The sequence below is a fragment of the Ranitomeya variabilis genome, chromosome 6, assembly GCF_051348905.1.
Source record: "Ranitomeya variabilis isolate aRanVar5 chromosome 6, aRanVar5.hap1, whole genome shotgun sequence".
NCBI classification, from domain to species: domain Eukaryota; kingdom Metazoa; phylum Chordata; class Amphibia; order Anura; family Dendrobatidae; genus Ranitomeya; species Ranitomeya variabilis.
In genome coordinates, this window is record NC_135237.1 from 270,428,477 (window position 1) to 270,453,011 (window position 24,535).

The following is a 24,535-nucleotide window of genomic DNA, read 5'->3' on the forward strand; positions in this document are numbered from 1 at the left end:
ACACTCTGCTCCACCTGCAGAGCCCGGGCTCCAACAACGCTAGTTGCTGTCCGGAAGTGCTGGCTGCACAGAGCCAAACACCTCGCCAATGTGTCAGTGGGGTCCAGCACCGCCAGCTGTTCCCCTGCTGTGTAGCCGGCAACGTGTCCTGCAAAAGCCACGCAGACACAACACACCCAAAGCTGCCGCCTGTGCAGGCTTCGGCCTACACTCCCCTCCCCCTGCTCCTCCTCCTCCTGCTCCTCCTCCTGCTGTCCCTGGGCTCTAACACACCGCCAGTTTTTGCCCAGATGTGCTAGCTGCACAGAGAAAAACACCAGCCAATGTGTCAGTGGGGTCCAGCACCGCCAGCTGTTCCCCTGCTGTGCAGCCGGCAACGTGTCCTGCAAAAGCCACGCAGACACAAGAACTGAAATTGAAGGGAACCTGTCCCCCCTTCCCCAGGCGTTTTTACGTTATCCAGCCACCTTGTACAGCGGTAATGCTGCATGTGTGCAAGGTGGCTCAGAAACGTATTCTCCTCGCACATGTGGAACTGAAAACACGTCTGCAATGTGTCCTCTGTGTGACCATTTAACCGTCCCGGTGGTGTGACTTTCCTTTGTAATGACACGCTGCAACCCCCTTGGTAGCGCTGCCCGTCTTCTGGCATCATTGTTTGGCTGCCTGCGCCTCTGCGGCCGCCCTGACCCACACAACGCCCCTCGGTGTCTTATTTATTGGGACTGCGAGGGTGTGAGTGATGGGCAGGATCAGTGCATCAGTTCGCCTGTCCCTCCTCTCCTTCCGCCTTCTTCGGACTGTGCGGCTTCATGGCCGTGGCATGCGATAAGGGATCAGATGACGCCGCACAGTCTGAAGCGGGTGTAAGGACCCGAGTGTGAGAGGCGAACATATGTGCTGCGCCAGGCCCTGAATCCCAGCCCCGCAGTGTTTTAACAATGTTAAGACACTGCGGGGCTGGGATTCATGGTCATCGCGAACCGCACCGGCCAACATTAAATGAGGTCAGAAGATGGGCAGCGCTAACAGCGCTAGGCCAGGGGATAACACGACAGCGCAGACTCCTGTACAGCAAATAACAACGCTCAGGAGGCTGCACCCAGCACCAAGGTGGGATTCTTGACATCTGTGCTGCGTCTCATTACAAAGGGAACTCGCGCCTCCAACACAGTTTGACTGTATAAAGGGCTAAATGTTATACGTGTTTCATTCAGCGTGTGCAAGGAGCGAAATTAAAAGAGCAACCTTTGACTTGTGCAGCACTACTGCTGCATAAGCTGTGGCTCTTCTACTTTCTAACCCCTGAGGGGGGGTTAAAGGTTACCTTTGAAATTGGTTCAAGTAGGCTTCGGCCTACACTCTGCTCCCCCTGCAGAGCCCGGGCTACAACACCGCTCGTTGCTGTCCGGAAGTGCTGGCTGCACAGAGCCAAACACCTCGCCAATGTGTCAGTGGGGTCCAGCACCGCCAGCTGTTCCCCTGCTGTGCAGCCGGCAACGTGTCCTGCAAAAGCCACGCAGACACTTGCTCTTGTACCTTCTGCTCCCCATCCTGGTTCCAGTACCGTCAGCTGGTTCCGGGCAGAGCCTTTGGCTTAGGTGCCTCCCTCTGGGTATCCGAGTTCCACCAACGTCAGGTGGTCCTTGGTAGTGCTTTCAGGCACGGGTACCTCCTGCTTAGTAACCGGGTTCCAGTAACGTCAGCTGGTCCTCGGTAGTTCCATTGGCTCTTGGACCTTCGGCTACCCATCCGGGTTCCAGCACCGTCAGCTGGTTCTCGGCAGTGTCTTTTGCTCTTGTACCTTCTGCTCCCCATCCTGGTTCCAGTACCGTCAGCTGGTTCCGGGCAGAGCCTTTGGCTTAGGTGCCTCCCTCTGGGTATCCGAGTTCCACCAACGTCAGGTGGTCCTTGGTAGTGCTTTCAGGCACGGGTACCTCCTGCTTAGTAACCGGGTTCCAGTAACGTCAGCTGGTCCTCGGTAGTTCCATTGGCTCTTGGACCTTCGGGTAGCCATCCGAGTTCCAGTTCCATCAGCTGGTTCTCGGCATTTTCTCAGCCTTCTTGTACCTTCTGCTACATTTCCAAGTTCAAGAGACTAAACACGATGACCCTGAAGAACACCCCTAAGATGACGACGACACCAGAGACGACAACCACCGTGATGACGACGACCCTGGAGACGATGACCCTGAAGACCACCCCGATGACGACGACCCCGGAGACCACCCCGATGACGACGACCCCGGAGACGACGACCCTGGAGACGACGACGACCTGGAAGACCGAGAAGCAGAAGAACAAGAGGCTGCAGAACAAAGAGCAGAAGGACATTAAGCATAACACAAAATATCAGAGCAAAAAAATATTATGTAAATTATAAGCAGAAGAAGACTAAGCAGTGTATGGGGGTAAGTCCGTTCCTCCTCGTGGTGCCCCTGGATAAAGCCTGATGCTGCAGGCCAAACTGAACGCGGACAAATGTAACTGGTTTGTGACAGGCAGAACGGAAGGTGTAATCTTCAAACTTTTATAGATAACAACTACGGGAATGCCTGTCACAAATAAGAATATGATGAAGAAGTTGAATATGATGAAGATAATAGTAAAATAAAAAGAATATGAACAATGTAACCCAAAAAATAATAGGTAGAAGATGAAGAAGAAGATGAATAAGGTGAAGAAGTTGATGTCAAAGAAGCTGATGATGAGGATAATTAAGAAGAAAGCGTGGGAGAAGTAAAAAAGAAGGTGAAGGGCGTGGAAGTAGTGAAACATCAATATCTGACATAAAAAAAAAAAAAAATAACATAGTCAAATTCTTTCTAACGCCGAACTTCATAAAAAAAAATTAAAAATCCTGCTATTCTATTACATTGGGCTAAACCTCTGTCCCTTTAATATCTCCGCCACGTCCCCCAATACATCCTACATTATTCTTAGTTGTTTTCCTTCATGTAGAATGAACCTACAAGTTTATAAAGGGTTTATTTTAATTCCGATATTTTCGTCCCATTGACTTGCATTGGGATCGGGTATCGGTATCGGATTGGATCCGATATTTTGACGGTATCGGCCGATACTTTCCGATACCGATACTTTCCGATATCGGAAAGTATCGCTCAACACTAGTAGTGAATGAAAAAAAAATACATAGGTCCCAACCATCTCAAATACAGTGAGACAATTCTGAATTTGGGTCTACTCTCTGCTGTCCTGAGTGCCTGCTGAATGTCCCTCACTTCCATCATGTCCCCTCTGATATTTCCTCCCTCCAGGGTAGAAAAAATGGTAAAGGAATGTCACTAAGAGGTGTGGGTAAGGGTGTAGCCAAAATATAGTGTGCCGCACGGTATATCCCTCTTTTGTTTCTGTATAAGTTGGCATGTATGCATTCACACTGCCACGCTGGTAAAGAGAAAGTTATACCCCAAGCAAAAGAAGTGAAAAATGTCCAAAACGATAAACTTTATTAGATAGATATCATAATACATAGTTAAATCTAAAAGGTGCCTCACAAAAAGAGGGGAAACTGACTAAAGGTCCATGATTTGCACATATAATGCTTACATAATAAGGGGCAATATACATGAAGATAATCATTTTTTATAATAATAATTTTTACTTATATAACACCAACATATTCTGCAACACTTTACAATTACGGTAAGTAGGGACATGCACAGACAATAAAAACAATACAATGTAATACATTTTAACAGTTACAGGAGCAGTGAGGGCCCTGCTTGCAATCTTACAATCTATAAAGGGATGCCAGCCTAACAGTAGGTGACCCCTATTTATCTCTATGTAACAAATGGAAGCGGAGGCACAGGGGATGAAGTTCACATTCGTTTTTTATTTTTTGAGTGGAACATGGGGACCTTGGTCAGGGGGGGCTCCGAAGGGGGCGTAACTAGTGAGCCCCAGGTATCCGTAGTAAGATCCCTCGAACAGGACCAGAGTGGAATACCTGAGGGACACAGGTGCTACCTCCAGTTCGACCCGGACAGGTGGCAGCAGTCCCAGTGGGACAAACAGGTAAACAGATATAACAGATATGGTGGAGCTGACCGGCGGACACCAGGTATGAGATATGAAGCTGGCTTTAGCGAGGGAAGTCAGATTCCGGGTAGATGGGAGGAAGCTGGCTCCGGCGCCTTTAGCGTTGTCCAGGGGTTCGGATGGCGAGTGGCGGAACGGAATGGCACTTGAGTATAAAGGCACAGGTGTCGTCTTAGGATAGCCGAACAACTGGTCACTGATATTCTGCGGAAACAAACAGTATGTATGAGCAGAGTGCAAAACCGAATGCTATAACAGCACAGACAGAACAGGAAAAGAGCTGAAAATATCAAGAGTAGATATCCGTTGCTCCGGCACCCTCCCTATGACGGAGGGGCCAGAAGTAGCAATCAGTGCGCTGCCACTGGTTAATTGAAATTTTCAAAAATGCTCACTGACCCTTTAAGGGACTGGAGGTAAGAGCGCACGTGTCCTAAGCATTCTCCCTGGAGGCCTGCTGGCAGTGTGCCAGGAAGTGAAGGAGAGGGAAGCAGCAGCAGGACGCCAAGGGACAGACAGAGAGCTAGGATCCAGACTGGGACCTTGCAGAGGTACAGGGGCAGCCTCAGGAGCAGGAGCGGGAGAGGGACCAGAACTGGGGGCAGCGCCAGAATCGGGTGCAGGGCCAGAACCTGGTGTAACACTCTAGTTATCAGATTCCTTTTCATAATGTGCATGCTATATTAAATAAGTGGATAAGCAGCATAGTAAATAGTAATAAGGGATATTACCTTTAAAATGGGGATTGCTGTTGCCAAACTGAAGACGAGCACCATGTCCCACCACCCTGACACACGTTTCGCCTTCCTTCTTCAGGGGTGTCTCAGGGTGGGGGGAGACATGGCTGGGTTAAAAAGCAGCTGTTGCCTTACAGAGTGGCCACACATAATACGTAGCAACGCGCATGAGCATGATGGCGCATGACACCGCCTTCACATAGCAATATAAGTATCTACAGTATATGCTATTGTAATCGGAAGTACCTAACTGAAAGAAGCAATATACTACTGAGCAATAATGGTTTACTGTCAGTACTCAGCAGGTATAAAATATCATAATATATCACAGAGCGCAGCATAGAACATCATAACACAATATGACATTTACATGGCAAGAATGCGACCAATCTGGTAACCATCAGGTGGTATCTCTACCACAACGGGCTCTAAGTGAGCTATAGCAATCAGTAAGATACATAAGAGCTGGGTAGTTCATGACATAACAATGGGGCTTAGGTGACCAAAGTGCTTACATTGTATATGACGGTGGCATATTCATTTTCAGTCCTCTTACTTGTTAGTAATGTATAATTCATTTTTCGAATGCAGAATTTTCTTTCTAAAATATTTACGAACACCTACCTATTTCTTATCTCACATAGGGTGTTTGCCAAAATCTTTTTTTTGTGGATCATGACCATCCTGAACACCACATCAGTGAAGGCAAGAGTCGACAGAATGTCCATGAAGCTGGTTTTGTGAAGTCACTTTGCCTCTATTTCATACAACAAGGCTACTCTCCATCACAGATTACAATACTCACTACTTATTCTGGACAGCTTCATTGTTTGCAGAAAATGATGCCCAAAGCTCAATTTGAGGGTGTCAGGGTATGTGTGGTTGATAAATACCAAGGAGAGGAAAATGATATTATCATCCTCTCACTGGTAAGAAGTAACTTGGTTGGTAATGTTGGTTTTCTTAAAATCCCAAACCGGGTATGTGTTGCTTTATCAAGAGCCAAGAAAGGATTATATTGTATAGGGAACATGCAGATGCTATCAAGAGTTCCTCTCTGGAAAAAAATCAGTGAAGTGCTAGAAGAAAATGGACAAATTGGGAAAGAACTTGAGGTGCAATGTGTTAATCATCCAAACACCATTAATTGCTTGTCATGTTCTGAAGATTTTGATAATGTCCCGGAAGGTGGATGCTTGATACCTTGTGAATATCGTTTAGATTGTGGGCATGTTTGCGCCCTTCGATGCCACCCTTATGATCCTAAACATACACAAATTAAGTGTGGAAAGCCTTGTCTCAAGATTGTCTGTAAAAAGGGTCACAAGTGTAAGAAAATATGTAGTGAGCCTTGTGGAAACTGTCAGGAATTGGTGCCAAAAACAATTCCTATATGTGAACACATTCAAGATTTAGCATGTTCAAAGATTCCAGAAAGATCAGATTGCAGAGAGCCTTGTAAGGTGCCTAAAACCTTTCCTTGTGGCCATCTCTGTAACAATTTTTGTGGGGCTTCCTGTCCCAAACAGTGTACTACAAAGGTCCCTATAACTCTCATATGTGGTCACAAATTCTGGATTGAATGCTTTTTGAAGTCTGGTCTTTTTGTAAAAGTTGAAAACTCTGAAGAAGATACTTTATTTGTGGGACCCTGCGATACATGCCTTGGAATAAGAATAGAAAAAACACAGTATGCACATCTTCTGCGTACAACAGAAACCCATGTTCTGTGTTCTAATGTCAAATATGGTATAAACAAATATTCCAGCATTTACCAGAATGTGAAATGTTTCCTGCACAGAGAGGAAACAAATATAGTTGAAAGATGGCAGTCTGAGTTGAAAACGTGTGTAAAAAAAAATGAAGCTGTATTTTCTCAGGTACATAATTCTGGACAAATGATAAATGCAATTGAGCGCATGCAAAAGACAATTGCACAAACGATACTCGCAGATACAAAAATAAAACTTTTATTGAAAATCGGAGCTTGTAAAGGAAAACTTAAGGATCTCCATTTGGATGTGTCACAAACCGATGTGGCCACATTTACATACAGTGATTACAAAAATTATCAAAATATAAAGGAGTATGTAAATTTGAAAACGTTTCAGGAGGCAGCAGGAAACGAGGAGCTGGGACGTATTATTTCTATATTAAGCGATGAAAGCAGTATTCTTAGCATGAACTTGCTAGCTCCTCACCGCCTCCCAGACTCTCACCCGGGCAGACTTAGCTCCAACCATTCGTTTCATTCTAGGCAGTTGGGTACCTCTTCAATTTTTCCTCACTACCGCCAGATCCGCCAAAACCGTTCGATTCGCTGGTAATAATGATGTGCCATTCTGTGGACCATAACCTCAGAATCCTTGCTTGTCAAACCCATGCCTCATTTCAAAGGTTCATGGTAAAAAAATCAGATTTCTTAAAATCTGTACCCCCAGTCTAACCCTCTACAGGAATCTAGGACATATAATTTATAATATTATTACTTCCAGGAAAAGGTTCAGATCTTTCTCAGTGATTTAACCATGGCCACATTTTCTTTTAGCAAGTTCTAGAGCCTCACTGCAGTTACAGTAAAGAATAATCTTGGTGGCAAAAACTGTCTTTCCTCTAGATGTCAAACTCAAATACACAGAAGGCCAAAATTAAAACCTTGGACAAAGTCTCGGAACAACCCTGATATTTATTTAAAAAAATGGGTACAATTGAGTAAGATTTTCCTTATCAAATATAAAAAAATAACTTTTTCATATGGAAACACACTTAAAGGGGTTGTCCCATGAGCAAAGTGCATTTTAGTTAATAGATCTTAGAATAAAATACTGGAATAATATAATATGTTATGTAACAGCAGTAAAAAACATGTGGCCCAAGGGCCTAATTTAAATATGTAATATATAATAACAAATGTTTAAAATATTGAATAATACAGATAATAAAGTATCATGCAAACAAAAGTGCCCCCAAACACATTATAATACCCCCACAGTAAATTCCTCCACAGTACCCTCCACATGCACAGTATGATGATCCTACTGTATCCCTGTCGCTCAATCGCCCCAACAAAGAATGGTGATCTCATCAAAGTATAATTCTCCAACTGTAATCCCCACACAGCCCTTCATACAGTATAATGGTTACAAAAAGTGCTGCATACAGTATATTGTTCCCACATAGTGCTCCATACAGTATAACGGGGCCCTGCATTGCCTTCCATATGGTATAATGGCCCCACATAGTGCTCCATACAGTATAATGGCCATAAAAAGTGTTCCATACAGTATACATAGTTAAATAGTTGAGTAGTTTTGTAGGTTGAATAAAGACCTTAGTCCATCAGAGTTCAACTTTTCACCACCAACTGTAATCTAGCTATAACACGCAATGTTAAGTGTATCAAGGAAATCATCCAGCCCTTTTTTAAAAGCTGTTAAAGTGTAAACAGCATTACATATTGGGGTGCTGAGTTCTCTTTTTCTTTCATTATAAGAAGTGAAACCCTACTTGAGCACGTACCATCCAAGCATGCCATCTGTCCAAACTATTGAGCTGAATGATGAACATTGCATACTGACTGTATCTAATAAATGTTATTTCACTTAAATATTGTTCCTGTTCCATTTTATTTTGTTTCATGTTTTGTTATTTATCCTCTTTGAGCTCTTTTACAACTAAGGTACAGCAAAAAGCAATATGTAATCTATTTCTGGCTCACAGTTCTCGAGGTCTTGCACTTTGATAATAAATTTGGCACATCTTTTGACCATCTTTGCTCCAAAAAATGAAGAATTTATGCTGTTTTTTTGTCGTGCATAAAATGAAATTTGTTAACTGGCTTTTAGAAATGACTGGATCCGTGCAAAAGGACAAAAAGTTTGGTGCAAAAGCTCAAAAATGTGCTACACTACAACAGACACTGTAAATGCAGCAGACACAGGCATAGGAGAGTAGAATCAATCTCAGACCCTATCTCCTGTGCAGTTCCCACAACAGCTGTGCACTGTGCATTCCCTGTATCATGTGCAGTTCACAATTGTAAGTGAAGCCAAGTGCCATTTTATTGTAGCCCAGCGCTATGCGCTGAGCTGCAATTTCCCTCTGTCACTTCTCATCACTACTTAAAGGGGTAAAACAGAAGGCGTAGTCAGGTCACAGTCCAGAGTCAAAATCCCAAGGTCAGAGTGCGTCAAGACAAAAGGAGTAATACAAACGAGTATTCAATAGATAAATCCAGAGTTCGGCAACAAAAGATCAGAATGTCAGATTTCAGAGCAAGGCACAGAGGACAAGCCACACAGAGCTTAAAGCTATAACTGGCAGCTACTAATAGATCAGATAAGTAGCTGGGTCAATCACTTGGAACAGGTAACACCTAAAGGAAGCTTAGCACTAGAGCTGGACGAACCCAAACAGTAAAGTTCGGCAGCTGTACCGAACACCAACTGTTTGGGCATGGACACTGAATGCAGACTTCACCAGAAAGTCCATGTTACTGTTCGAGTTTGACTGCCCTAACACCGGGTGTTTTTCGTGTTGTAATTTGCATGACAGCGTGGCAAACACCATTTCTGATTTTTGATAACCAGCCAGGCAAAACTCACAGCTGGGGGCTGCAACCGTCAGCTGTCAGCTTCAGCAAGGGCTGGTTATCAAGTATAGAGGAGTCCCCATGCCGTATTTTTTAATTATTCAAATAAAAAAAAAAAAAAATGGTGTGGGATTCCCCCCTACATTTTTTACAACCAGCCAAGCTAAAGCAAACAGCTGGGGGCTGGTATTCTCAGGCTGGTAAGGGGCTAGCTAGCAAATCTAGTGCTTTGCCCAACTCTTACCATTTAGGCTAGTTTCACACTAGCATTCAGCAGGGCTGTGGACTTCCTCCGTGAAGCCCTGCCCACTGCCGCGCCTCTTCATTCAGCTCCACCTACGGCTGCGTGCGTACCCTATCTTTAACATTAGGTACGCAGGCCATGCCGCTGTATGCGGATACCGCCGCATGTGTCCTTTTGATGGTGCGATGACCTGTGCCGAACGCAACGGGTTGCAATTTCGTGCGGTCGCTGCACCGTCAAAACAACGCATGCGGAGCATACATCCACATGGCCTGCGTACCCAATGTTAAAGATAGGGTACTCACGCCACATGCAGCCGTAGGTGGAGCTGAATGAAGAGGCGTGGCAGTGGGTGGGGTTTCACAGAGGAAGTCCGCAGCCCTTCTGAACGCTAGTGTGAAACTAGCCTTACCCTGTATCAGTGGCAAGTGGGGTTCATATTTGTGGGGTTGATGTCATCTTTGTATTGTCAGGTGACAACAAGCCCATGGCTTATTAATGGAGAGGCGTCTATAAGACACCTATCCATTCCTAATTCTATAGTAATATGGTAAATAAACACATAGCCAAAATAAAGTATTTTGCTTGAAATAAAACAAAATACATTTTTCCATTTTTACTTAAAAGTAACAAACACAGCTATACTCATCTAATGCCTAAGTCCACTGAATCCCTCATCTCCTGTAATAAGACGAAAATAAAAAAAATCAGCAATATCCCTCACCTGTCTATCGTTCTGTCCCACGCCGTAATCCTTGTCGGGGGGAGTATTAGTTTTCATCCTGGACAATGCTAAGATGCGGCCATCTGGGCTGAGAGTGAGTGAAATTCTCCCTGTGAACTGCAGTGAACTTGCCTCTGCACCGTGAGATTATTGTCATGGTGCAGAGGTCACCATAGTTAATTTGCCAGCTGGGAATGCAGTTGTAGCGCCCCCACTGCCGCAGGGCCGAGGGGTACCCGGTACCGGGCCTGTGAGTCTCTGCTCTGGGGTTGTCACGGTGGCTAGGCCCGGTCCGTGACCCTGCTGAGGGGCGTACAGTAATAGATGTGGATGGTGGTGGTGGTGTGGTGCAGTAAATAACGAGGACACCAGGTTGCAGTCTCTTTACCTCTTTACTGAAGGCTTCAGGGTCCTCAGTCCGGAACACGGTCAACCAGGCTGCGCAAGTCCGGCCGGTCCGATGGCACCTCCAGAGTTCCCTTTGCAGGTGGAAATCTGTGCCTTCCTGCTAGCGCTATGTGTTGTGGTCCTCCCCTGCTGTGCTTACGGGATAGTCCCCACAACTGTTGTTTCTGTTTCTGATGTTCCCTCACAACTCGATTAGATGATGTTCTGCTAATCCGTCCCTTCCTGATGTTACGGTTGGGACGCACCCGTATGACGGGTAGGCTCGGAGCTCTTCCTGGACCCTAGAGTCGCCCCTCTCCACAGGTTGCCCCCTATGTCTTCTTAGGTGATTTAGGTGAGACAGCCCGCCTATGACTGACTGTCCTGCCGTTGGTTTGAAGTATTGCCTGAAGCTGTATATAGAAATACTTCCTCGGCGTTCCGGCCGCCGGTTGTGCGCCTCAGTAGGATGTTGCCTCGGTCTTACAGCACGACTCCTACTGGTATTCTCCTTCTTGCTTTGATCTCGTTTCTCACTCAGCACAATATATCTCGCTTCTGATCCTTTCTTAGGGCACCGCCGCTATGCTGAGCAGGCACGGTCCCGTGACGTTCTTTCTTGTTGCCAGGCCTCTGTCAGGGTCCCAAACCTGACAGGGACCCTACCGAATCTTCCCCCACAACACCCTCTGCCACAAGGTGTTGCCTGGTTCCAACCCAGTCAGCTTTCTGTCCTAACTTCCTGCCTGACCCCCAGTTTTACCAGTATGTGAGGAGTGGCCTAATGAATAGTACCCTTAGCTCCCCCTGGAGGCCCGACTGTGAAATCTATTGGTGTCTGTGATACCTGGTCAGATGAACTCCTTCAGTGCCATCAGACGTACCATAGCCCCCCTTAGTGGCGGGGCCACAGTACTGCAACGACCAGGACTCTGGGGCACTGCACTCCCCGCCGGTTAAATCCAGTACTCCGGGACTGGGAAGAAAACAACAATACATGTCAGCAAAAGACATACAATTTTTGTGAGTGCAGTAACAATAAGCATATTTGAACAGAGCTTCCCTTTATGGGAGGTGAGGACACTTGAACGTTACAAACATGGTTAAATACTTTTAAACAACTTTACTATAAATAACTTTTCTTACCCAACCGGGTATTCTACTTAGTGCGAATTTCTGAACAATAATTTAAAATTGCCCTTAAGGATTTACACTCTGAATCCACTAAAGACCTTCTTATAACACATTATAAGGCTTAAGCAACTGTGCTACATTCTCCTACTTTTATTTCTGCAGGGCCGCCTGTCCTAACTGCTCCAGGCCTGCTGCCTCTCCTTTCTTTTACAGGACCGCTCCTTTCTGCCCGAGCCTACTGTCCTTCCACTACTATACACAGTATAGAACTTGTTTTTCTTTCAGCTTAAGATCACTGAGCCATCTCTATATGGCTCCTAGGAGGACTCACTACTAACCCCTACGGGTTCACTTCCTGTCCTCATTCTTCTATTAACATTATTGAACATTTCTTACAATCAACTAATTAGGTAAATTTAACTTTCACATATCAACATCATCAATACTTTCTTTTTCAAGACATTATTGCCATTCAACCATCTTAAGGCAACACTGTTCATAAGTGCAGGATGCGAACATCCCCTTTAAGAGGGGACCAAGTCTCTATGAAGTAGTGCAACTTTTCAAGCTGCAAGTCCGTATGCAGCAAGGACTCCAGTGCAGGTTCCAAGAACCGCATCTTCGCAAAGAGTCCATTTTTTTTATATAAAACCAGTAGGGAGCACCTTTAAGAAGGTGCAAACTATATACAAGGAGTTTGTATCATGCATTGTTCATGATTCAGCAGTTCTTGATAACTTGTGCACGCGTAGAAAACAGACAAAAACAATAGGGATCCCGGGTCAACAAAGGGATCCCTTTAAGAATAACCCTAGACGGGTTTTAGCAGCAAAATAACAAAGAACAAACAGTTTAAAGAACTATTTACATTCATTAAAGCATTTTTGCTTACTCTGATGATGGCTGTTCAGGGGGTGGTCTTCGATCCCCGACCGAGGCAGCACCTGTGCTGGTAGTTGGTCTCTCAGATGCCATCAGGTCAGCCGGTGTCTGGATTTGAAGGCTAACCCTGCTTGCAAGCTCGGTGGCTGCTACAAGGCGGACGGTGGTGATAGTAACAAGATCTGTCAAATCTGGATCAGTCATGGTCGGGGCAACAGGTGACGCCCCTTCAGGCTCACACCGGTGGACGTTCCGAGCGTACCATCCTTGTGCATTCCGGTGGCGAGTGTAGGTCACCTGGTCCCCCCTTTGCAATGGGTCACCATTTCGTCTGCAGCAGGGAGTTTTCACGTTGTAACTGGTAACGAAGACGTCAGTTGGTAGTCCCAGTTCCTGTATGGAGCCCCAACCCCTCTTCGGGTGGAAGGCTAGCACAGTCCCCCGCTTTACCACTTCGTTCCTGTTGTGCGCAGGCTTCCTGCGTTGTGTCTTCGGCATATCAGATTGTTCTGTTCCATCTCGGTTTTTCCAGTGTTGGATCAGACATTGTTTATACTGTTCCCAAGTGAGCACAGCAAGGGTGAAGCCGTCCTCCCGGGCTCCATCTGGCCCGGTCCAGGGGGTGTCCCACCGGAGGATCACCCCATCAGGGCCCACGTCCATGGGTTCGCCCATCTTGGTCGGTAGTGGAGGTACCAGCTTCCCCATCACGTCGGGGGTGAGGATCACCCGCTCCACCGTAAAGGTGCGGTTATTGCTGCTGGGGTGAGGAGCGGTCACAGGAGCGGGAGCGGTCAGGGGAGCCGGATCGGTCGGGAGAGCCGAATCGGCCGGGGGAGTAGGGGTGCCGTCCATACCTGCGCCTGATGTGATTCCACCGATGTCGATCTGTTCCGTTGACGAGGACACTGGAATCGGCTGCAGCCCGGACCGCGGCTCTTCCAGAGTGGCCTCTTGATGTGGCTCCGCCCTCCATGGCTCCGTGGCTGGGATAGGTAGGCTCGGCTCCTCCATGGGCGGCTCCAAGGAGTTCAGGTCCTTCACCGGCGGTGGACGCGAGTCCGCCTCTGATGGGTGAGGGCAAGCCGGGATCACCTCGCCGTTGCTCGGGCACTTGCTGCTCATCGTCGCTGTCTGGCATTCGGCGGCAACGCATGCACCTGGCTCCGCCATTTCTCCGAGGTCGGGCTCCTTCTTCACCTCGTTCCCACCATTGCAAATCAGGGGGCGGTTCTCCTCTGCTGCTGGGTAGGTCGTCCTCTCGCAGCAGGAGTCGGAGGAGGCGGTCGCCACTTCTGGCGCCGCTTTGGTAGTCTCCTCCCATGGCACGCCCTTCTTCTTCCTCTGCGCTCCCTGTGGAGCTCCAATGGCGGCGACTTTTGGCGCTAACTTTTGGCGGTAAATAGCACAGCACAGTCTTTTCAATAAAGTACAGTCCAAGCACAGTAAATCACAGTTCCAAGGCACACATGACCTGATTATTCAGGCTTAAGTAGATCCTGTTCGTGACGCCAAGTTGTAGCGCCCCCACTGCCGCAGGGCCGAGGGGTACCCGGTACCGGGCCTGTGAGTCTCTGCTCTGGGGTTTTCACGGTGGCTAGGCCCGGTCCGTGACCCTGCTGAGGGGCGTACAGTAATAGATGTGGATGGTGGTGGTGGTGTGGTGCAGTAAATAACGAGGACACCAGGTTGCAGTCTCTTTACCTCTTTACTGAAGGCTTCAGGGTCCTCAGTCCGGAACACGGTCAACCAGGCTGCGCAAGTCCGGCCGGTCCGATGGCACCTCCAGAGTTCCCTTTGCAGGTGGAAATCTGTGCCTTCCTGCTAGCGCTATGTGTTGTGGTCCTCCCCTGCTGTGCTTACAGGATAGTCCCCACAACTGTTGTGTCTGTTTCTGATGTTCCCTCACAACTCGATTAGATGATGTTCTGCTAATCCGTCCCTTCCTGATGTTACGGTTGGGACGCACCCGTATGACGGGTAGGCTCGGAGCTCTTCCGGGACCCTAGAGTCGCCCCTCTCCACAGGTTGCCCCCTATGTCTTCTTAGGTGATTTAGGTGAGACAGCCCGCCTATGACTGACTGTCCTGCCGTTGGTTTGAAGTATTGCCTGAAGCTGTATATAGAAATACTTCCTCGGCGTTCCGGCCGACGGTTGTGCGCCTCAGTAGGATGTTGCCTCGGTCTTACAGCACGACTCCTACTGGTATTCTCCTTCTTGCTTTGATCTCGTTTCTCCCTCAGCACAATATATCTCGCTTCTGATCCTTTCTTAGGGCACCACCGCTATGCTGAGCAGGCACGGTCCCGTGACGTTCTTTCTTGTTGTCAGGCCTCTGTCAGGGTCCCAAACCTGACAGGGACCCTGTTATGGTTCTCAATGGCAAGAGAACATAGCCCAGCAAACATACGAACTAGCTCTTGGAAGGATGGAAACTAAACTGATTATGAACTAAACCTGCCGCACAACTAACAGTAGCCGGGTAGCGTAGCCTGCGTTTTATCCCTAGACGCCCAGCGCCGGCCGGAGGACTAACTAATCCTGGCAGAGGAAAATATAGTCCTGGCTCACCTCTAGAGAAATTTCCCCGAAAGGCAGACAGAGGCCCCCACAAATATTGGCGGTGATTTTAGATGAAATGACAAACGTAGTATGAAAATAGGTTTAGCAAAATTGAGGTCCGCTTACTAGATAGCAGGAAGACAGAAAGGGCACTTTCATGGTCAGCTGAAAACCCTATCAAAATACCATCCTGAAATTACTTTAAGACTCTAGTATTAACTCATAACATCAGAGTGGCAATTTCAGATCACAAGAGCTTTCCAGACACAGAAACGAAACTACAGCTGTGAACTGGAACAAAATGCAAAAACAAACAAGGACTAAGTCCAACTTAGCTGGGAGTTGTCTAGCAGCAGGAACATGCACAGAAAGGCTTCTGATTACAATGTTGACCGGCATGGAAGTGACAGAGGAGCAAGGCTAAATAGCGACTCCCACATCCTGATGGAAACAGGTGAACAGAGAGGATGATGCACACCAGTTCAATTCCACCAGTGGCCACCGGGGGAGCCCAAAATCCAATTTCACAACAGTACCCCCCCTCAAGGAGGGGGCACCGAACCCTCACCAGAACCACCAGGGCGATCAGGATGAGCCCTATGAAAGGCACGGACCAAATCGGAGGCATGAACATCAGAGGCAGTCACCCAAGAATTATCCTCCTGACCGTATCCCTTCCATTTGACCAGATACTGGAGTTTCCGTCTGGAAACACGGGAGTCCAAGATTTTTTCCACAACGTACTCCAACTCGCCCTCAACCAACACCGGAGCAGGAGGCTCAACGGAAGGCACAACCGGTACCTCATACCTGCGCAATAATGACCGATGAAAAACATTATGAATAGAAAAAGATGCAGGGAGGTCCAAACGGAAGGACACAGGGTTAAGAATCTCCAATATCTTGCCGATGAACCGAGGCTTAAACTTGGGAGAAGAAACCCTCATAGGGACAAAACGAGAAGACAACCACACCAAGTCCCCAACACAAAGCCGAGGACCAACCCGACGCCGGCGGTTGGCAAAAAGCTGAGTCTTCTCCTGGGACAACTTCAAATTGTCCACTACCTGCCCCCAAATCTGATGCAACCTCTCCACCACAGCATCCACTCCAGGACAATCCGAAGATTCCACCTGACCAGAAGAAAATCGAGGATGAAACCCCGAATTACAGAAAAAGGGAGACACCAAGGTGGCAGAACTGGCCCGATTATTGAGGGCAAACTCTGCTAAAGGCAAAAAAGCAACCCAATCATCCTGATCTGCAGACACAAAACACCTCAAATATGTCTCCAAGGTCTGATTCGTCCGCTCGGTCTGGCCATTAGTCTGAGGATGGAAAGCAGACGAGAAAGACAAATCCATGCCCATCCTAGCACAGAATGCTCACCAAAATCTAGACACGAATTGGGTACCTCTGTCAGAAACGATATTCTCCGGAATACCATGCAAACGGACCACATTTTGAAAAAACAGAGGAACCAACTCGGAAGAAGAAGGCAACTTAGGCAGGGGAACCAAATGGACCATCTTAGAGAAACGATCACACACCACCCAGATGACAGACATCTTCTAAGAAACAGGAAGATCCGAAATAAAATCCATCGAGATGTGCGTCCAGGGCCTCTTCGGGATAGGCAAGGGCAACAACAATCCACTAGCCCGAGAACAACAAGGCTTGGCCCGAGCACAAACGTCACAAGACTGCACGAAGCCTCGCACATCTCGAGACAGGGAAGGCCACCAGAAGGACCTTGCCACCAAATCCCTGGTACCAAAGATTCCAGGATGACCTGCCAACGCAGAAGAATGAACCTCAGAAATGACTTTACTGGTCCAATCATCAGGAACAAACAGTCTACCAGGTGGGCAACGATCAGGTCTATCCGCCTGAAACTCCTGCAAGGCCCGCCGCAGGTCTGGAGAAACGGCAGACAATATCACTCCATCCTTAAGGATACCTGTAGGTTCAGAATTACCAGGGGAGTCAGGCTCAAAACTCCTAGAAAGGGCATCCGCCTTAACATTCTTAGAACCCGGCAGGTAGGACACCACAAAATTAAACCGAGAGAAAAACAACGACCAGCGCGCCTGTCTAGGATTCAGGCGTCTGGCGGACTCAAGATAAATTAGATTTTTGTGGTCAGTCAATACCACCACCTGATGTCTAGCCCCCTCAAGCCAATGACGCCACTCCTCAAAAGCCCACTTCATGGCCAAAAGCTCCCGATTCCCAACATCATAATTCCGCTCGGCGGGCGAAAATTTACGCGAGAAAAAAGCACAAGGTCTCATCACGGAGCAGTCGGAACTTCTCTGCGACAAAACCGCCCCAGCTCCGATTTCAGAAGCGTCGACCTCAACCTGAAAAGGAAGAGCAACATCAGGCTGACGCAACACAGGGGCGGAAGAAAAGCGGCGCTTAAGCTCCCGAAAGGCCTCCACAGCAGCAGGGGACCAATCAGCAACATCAGCACCCTTCTTAGTCAAATCAGTCAATGGTTTAACAACATCAGAAAAACCAGCAATAAATCGACGATAAAAGTTAGCAAAGCCCAAAAATTTCTGAAGACTCTTAAGAGAAGAGGGTTGCGTCCAATCACAAATAGCCTGAACCTTGACAGGATCCATCTCGATGGAAGAGGGGGAAAAAATATATCCCAAAAAGGAAATCTTTTGAACCCCAAAAACGCACTTAGAACCCTTCACACACAAGGAATTAGACCGCAAAACCTGAAAAACCCTCCTGACCTGCTGGACATGAGAGTCCCAGTCATCCGAAAAAATCAAAATATCATCCAGATACACAATCATAAATTTATCCAAATAATCACGGAAAATGTCATGCATAAAGGACTGAAAGACTGAAGGGGCATTTGAAAGACCAAAAGGCATCACCAAATACTCAAAGTGGCCCTCGGGCGTATTAAATGCGGTTTTCCACTCATCCCCCTGCTTAATTCGCACCAAATTATACGCCCCACGAAGATCTATCTTAGAGAACCACTTGGCCCCCTTTATGCGAGCAAACAAATCAGTCAGCAGTGGCAACGGATATTGATATTTAACCGTGATTTTATTCAAAAGCCGATAATCAATGCACGGCCTCAAAGAGCCATCTTTCTTAGCCACAAAGAAAAAACCGGCTCCTAAGGGAGATGACGAAGGACGAATATGTCCCTTTTCCAAGGACTCCTTTATATATTCTCGCATAGCAGCATGTTCAGGCACAGACAGATTAAATAAACGACCCTTAGGGTATTTACTACCCGGAATCAAATCTATGGCACAATCGCACTCCCGGTGCGGAGGTAATGAACCAAGCTTAGGTTCTTCAAAAACGTCACGATATTCAGTCAAGAATTCCGGAATCTCAGAGGGAATAGATGATGAAATGGAAACCACAGGTACGTCCCCATGCGTCCCCTTACATCCCCAGCTTAACACAGACATAGCTTTCCAGTCAAGGACTGGGTTATGAGATTGCAGCCATGGCAATCCAAGCACCAACACATCATGTAGGTTATACAGCACAAGAAAGCGAATAATCTCCTGGTGATCCGGATTAATCCGCATAGTTACTTGTGTCCAGTATTGTGGTTTATTGCTAGCCAATGGGGTGGAGTCAATCCCCTTCAGGGGTATAGGAGTTTCAAGAGGCTCCAAATCATACCCACAGCGTTTGGCAAAGGACCAATCCATAAGACTCAAAGCGGCGCCAGAGTCGACATAGGCATCCGCGGTAATAGATGATAAAGAACAAATCAGGGTCACAGATAGAATAAACTTAGACTGTAAAGTGCCAATTGAAACAGACTTATCAAGCTTCTTAGTACGCTTAGAGCATGCTGATATAACATGAGTTGAATCACCGCAATAGAAGCACAACCCATTTTTTCGTCTAAAATTCTGCCGTTCACTTCTGGACAGAATTCTATCACATTGCATATTCTCTGGCGTCTTCTCAGTAGACACCGCCAAATGGTGCACAGGTTTGCGCTCCCGCAGACGCCTATCGATCTGGATAGCCATTGTCATGGACTCATTCAGACCCGCAGGCACAGGGAACCCCACCATAACATCCTTAATGGCATCAGAGAGACCCTCTCTGAAATTCGCCGCCAGGGCGCACTCATTCCACTGAGTAAGCACAGCCCATTTACGGAATTTCTGGCAGTATATTTCAGCTTCGTCTTGCCCCTGAGATAGGGACATCAAGGCCTTTTCCGCCTGAAGTTCTAACTGAGGTTCCTCATAAAGCAACCCCAAGGCCAGAAAAAACGCATCCACATTGAGCAACGCAGGATCCCCTGGAGCCAATGCAAAAGCCCAATCCTGAGGGTCGCCCCGGAGCAAAGAAATCACAATCCTGACCTGCTGAGCAGGATCTCCAGCAGAGCGAGATTTCAGGGACAAAAACAACTTGCAATTATTTTTGAAATTTTGAAAGCAAGATCTATTCCCCGAGAAAAATTCAGGCAAAGGAATTCTAGGTTCAGATATAGGAACATGAACAACAAAATCTTGTAAGTTTTGAACTTTCGTGGTGAGATTATTCAAACCTGCAGCTAAACTCTGAATATCCATTTTAAACAGGTGAACACAGAGCCATTCCAGGATTAGAAGGAGAGAGAGAGAGAAAGGCTGCAATATAGGCAGACTTGCAAGAGATTCAATTACAAGCACACTCAGAACTGAGAAAAAAAAAAAAAAAATCTTCAGCAGACTTCTCTTTTCTCTCCTTTCTCTGTCAATTAATTTAACCCTTTAGGCCGGTCAAACTGTTATGGTTCTCAATGGCAAGAGAACATAGCCCAGCAAACATACGAACTAGCTCTTGGAAGGATGGAAACTAAACTGACCATGAACTAAACCTGCCGCACAACTAACAGTAGCCGGGTAGCGTAGCCTGCGTTTTATCCCTAGACGCCCAGCGCCGGCCGGAGGACTAACTAATCCTGGCAGAGGAAAATATAGTCCTGGCTCACCTCTAGAGAAATTTCCCCGAAAGGCAGACAGAGGCCCCCACAAATATTGGCGGTGATTTTAGATGAAATGACAAACGTAGTATGAAAATAGGTTTAGCAAAATTGAGGTCCGCTTACTAGATAGCAGGAAGACAGAAAGGGCACTTTCATGGTCAGCTGAAAACCCTATCAAAATACCATCCTGAAATTACTTTAAGACTCTAGTATTAACTCATAACATCAGAGTGGCAATTTCAGATCACAAGAGCTTTCCAGACACAGAAACGAAACTACAGCTGTGAACTGGAACAAAATGCAAAAACAAACAAGGACTAAGTCCAACTTAGCTGGGAGTTGTCTAGCAGCAGGAACATGCACAGAAAGGCTTCTGATTACAATGTTGACCGGCATGGAAGTGACAGAGGAGCAAGGCTAAATAGCGACTCCCACATCCTGATGGAAACAGGTGAACAGAGAGGATGATGCACACCAGTTCAATTCCACCAGTGGCCACCGGGGGAGCCCAAAATCCAATTTCACAACAGGACCCTACCGAATCTTCCCCCACAACACCCTCTGCCACAAGGTGTTGCTTGGTTCCAACCCAGTCAGCTTTCTGTCCTAACTTCCTGCCTGACCCCCAGTTTTACCAGTATGTGAGGAGTGGCCTAATGAATAGTACCCTTAGCTCCCCCTGGAGGCCCGACTGTGAAATGTATTGGTGTCTGTGATACCTGGTCAGATGAACTCCTTCAGTGCCATCAGACGTACCATAGCCCCCCTTAGTGGCGGGGCCACAGTACTGCAACGACCAGGACTCTGGGGCGCTGCACAGTCTCAGTGACCGGGAATAACCTCGATGATGTCACTGCTAGTCACTGGTGTGCTCGCAGCTGCTCATTCTCTAGTGGTTCTCAGCCTGGATGGTCGCATCTTGGAACCGTCCAGGTTGCAAACTATTTATCCCCCAGAAATAGATTACGGCATGGGACAAAATGATGGACAGGTGAGGGATATTGTTTTTATATTTTTGTTTTATTACAGAAGACGAGGGCTTCAGTGAAATAGGCGTTAGGCGTGTATAACTGTGTTTGTTATTTTTAAACAAAAATAGAACAGTGTGTTTTGTTTTATTTCAAGTAAAAGACTTTATTCTGGCTGTGTGATTATTTACAATATAACTATAGGATTAGTAATGGAGAGGCATCTTATAGACTAAACCATGGGCTTGATATCACCTGACAATACAAAGGTTACATCAATCCCACAAATAAGAACCCAACTTACCACCGCTACAGGGCAAGTGAAAAGAGCCTTTTCTGCACCTTTTCTGGGTGGCTATGGGCTGCTATTTGTAGGCTGGGGGCAATATCCATGGCCCCTTACCAGTCTCAGAATACCAGCCCCAAGCTGTCTGCTTTAGCTTGGCTAGTTGTCAAAAAATGGAGGGACCCAACGATGTTTTTTAAATTATTTGTTTAAATAATTTAAAAAATACGGCATGGGGACCCCTCTATTATTCTATGCTTGATAACCAGCCTTGCTGAAGCTGTCAGCTGAGGGTTGCCCCCCAGCTGTGAGTTTTACCAGGCTGGTTATAGAAAATACAGGGGAACTCACACCGTTTTTTTTTTATATTATTTATTTACAGTGCAGGAGTTGGCTGATGAATACTCTCATCAGCCACCCCTGCTCTCACTGTTATTAGCGCACCAGGTGTCGACTGTTGGGAGCAGTAGTCCCATCAGCTGACACCAGTGGTCAAAGGTAAACTTTATACCTCTGATCACAGCTGCGCACTGGGAACCGCAGCTATCTGACCAGCGGTGTTGATTTTACCATAGATCAGAAGCAGTATTTGTCCCACCATTATGCACATTGTCAACATTGGATGTTCCCCCATTCAAGTGAATGATGTCCGGGTTCGAGTCTGGAAACTGTTCTGGTACCGGAACCCAAACTTTTTGTAACTGTTTTGTCGAACCCACTGGACCTGAACATCCAGGTCCACCGACAGCTCAGCAGACCCTAGCACTATATTGGATGACTGAGCTGTCAATCAACATACTAACAACTCAGCACAGCTCTGCACTAGATTGGACAACTGAACTATCAGTCACTCCAAGATACACTGGGTGGCGGAATCAAGACAGGTAATAAGAGAAGTTGGACCTTATAATTTGTTATGCAATTTCTTCTGAATGTGGATAAATCCCATATGTGTTCAAAAACTGCAGTTTAGGCATGTGACAGGACTTAGTAAAGGAGTGCAAATTTGGCTGTAACAGATCGTGGACACCATATCCATGAGATTCCAAAACATCAGAAACCTTCACAAGTCAACAAGTCACTTAATTCCGGAAACTATAGCTCTAATCTAGCAGTGTGGTGAACATTTTTAACAAACAAGTGCTTCACAGGATTTTAGAATACTGGAACTGAAAATGAAATTTTTTTTTCCCACTAAAGCCCCAAAGTTTTCATTCTTTTAAGAGGTCATAGAAGAAACATGACCTCACAATTTATTATGTTTTCTCCCCCCTCATGGAAAACAGTAATGTAGGTTCCCCATTTTGGCCTCCAGTAATTAAGTCTCTCAACCTGGACCCTTTACTAATGTCCCCTATCTTGGGCCCCCATGTCCTTGGTCCCCGTCCTCCATGTTCTTTGTCCCCGGCCTCCATGTTCTTGGTCCCCAGCCTCCATGTCCCTGGTCTGAGGCCCCCAGGTCCCTGGTCCGTGGCCAGGGCCGTATTTGCCACTAGGCACTTGAGGGCACCTGCATAGGGCAGGATGATGCTTGGGGGGCGGCACTTGAGCAAGTTTAAAAAAAAACAAAAAAAAACAACTTTTTTTTCTTTTAAAAGTCCGGGGTCGCCCTGCCCACCCACCTTAATCCTGGCTGCTGCCCGGGAGGGGTTCTCGGGCGAGTCACTGCTGAGGAGCGAGTGAGGAGAGGATGTCCAACTGAAAGCTTGGAGGAATCTCTGTGCAGTGCTCAGTCAGGTAGTTGCGACACAGGCTTAGATAGTTCTGTACAGTTCAATCCATTCATTTCAAAGGGCACCAGGTACTGCTTAATTTAACCTATTGTGGAGGGAAACCAAACACTTGCTGGAGGGTTTCCACACAGACCACATAGGATCGCAGAGCGCTCTCTGTGCTCCTAGCTGTGCTGCAGCCCCACACCTCACTCCCGTCACCCCGTGCTGCAGCCCTCCCTCCCGTCACCCCGCGCTGCAGCCCACACCTCCCTCCCATCACCCCGTGCTGCAGCCCACACCTCCCTCCCATCACCCCGTGCTGCAGCCCCACACCTCCCTCCCGTCACCCCGTGCTGCAGCCCCACACCTCCCTCCCGTCACCCTGTGCTGCAGCCCCACACCTCCCTCCCGTCACCCCGTGCTGCAGCCCCAACACCTCCCTCCCGTCACCCCGTGCTGCAGCCCCACACCTCCCTTCCGTCACCCCGTGCTGCAGCCCACACCTCCCTCCCATCACCCCGTGCTGCAGCCCACACCTCCCTCCCGTCACCCCGTGCTGCGCCCCACACCTTCCTCCCGTCACCCCGTGCTGCAGCCCCACACCTCCCTCCCGTCACCCCGTGCTGCAGCCCCACACCTCCCTCCCGTCACCCCGTGCTGCAGCCCCACACCTCCCTCCCGTCACCCCGTGCTGCAGCCCCACACCTCCCTCCCGTCACCCCGTGCTGCAGCCCCACACCTTCCTCCCGTCACCCCGTGCTGCAGCCCCACACCTCCCTCCCGTCACGCTGAGCTGCTGCCCACGCATGCCTCCCATCAGTATATATAGGGAGGCTGTGTGGGGCTCATGCTGTATATGGGGAGGCTGTGTGGGGCTCATGCTGTATATAGGGAGGCTGTGTGGGGCTCATGCTGTATATAGGGAGGCTGTGTGGGGATCATTCTGTATATAGGGAGGCTGTGTGGGGCTCATGCTGTATATAGGGAGGCTGTGTGGGGCTCATGCTGTATATAGGGAGGCTGTGTGGGGCTCATGCAGTATATAGGGAGGCTAAGTGGGGCTCATGCTGTATATATAGGAGGCTGTGTGGGGATCATGCTGTATATAGGGAGGCTGTGTGGGGCTCATGCTGTATATATAGGAGGCTGTGTGGGGCTCATGCTGTATATAGGGAGGCTGTGTGGGGCTCATGCTGTATATAGGGAGGCTGTGTGGGGCTCATGCAGTATATAGGGAGGCTAAGTGGGGCTCATGCTG

General features: G+C 47.6%; 1 protein-coding gene across 8 annotated transcripts in view; it reads left to right on the plus strand.

Annotated features, from left to right (window-relative positions):
* Positions 1-8,409, plus strand: part of LOC143782307 (NFX1-type zinc finger-containing protein 1-like) — a 197,424-nt gene extending 189,015 nt beyond the window's left edge. For all 8 annotated transcript variants that reach the window (XM_077269622.1, XM_077269626.1, XM_077269623.1 and 5 more), the window contains one exon: positions 5,447-8,409. In XM_077269622.1, the coding sequence (XP_077125737.1) occupies positions 5,447-7,129 (1,683 nt within the window). In that variant the 3' untranslated portion in view covers positions 7,130-8,409. The remainder of the gene's footprint in view (positions 1-5,446) is intronic.
* The last annotated feature ends 16,126 nt before the right edge of the window (positions 8,410-24,535 follow it).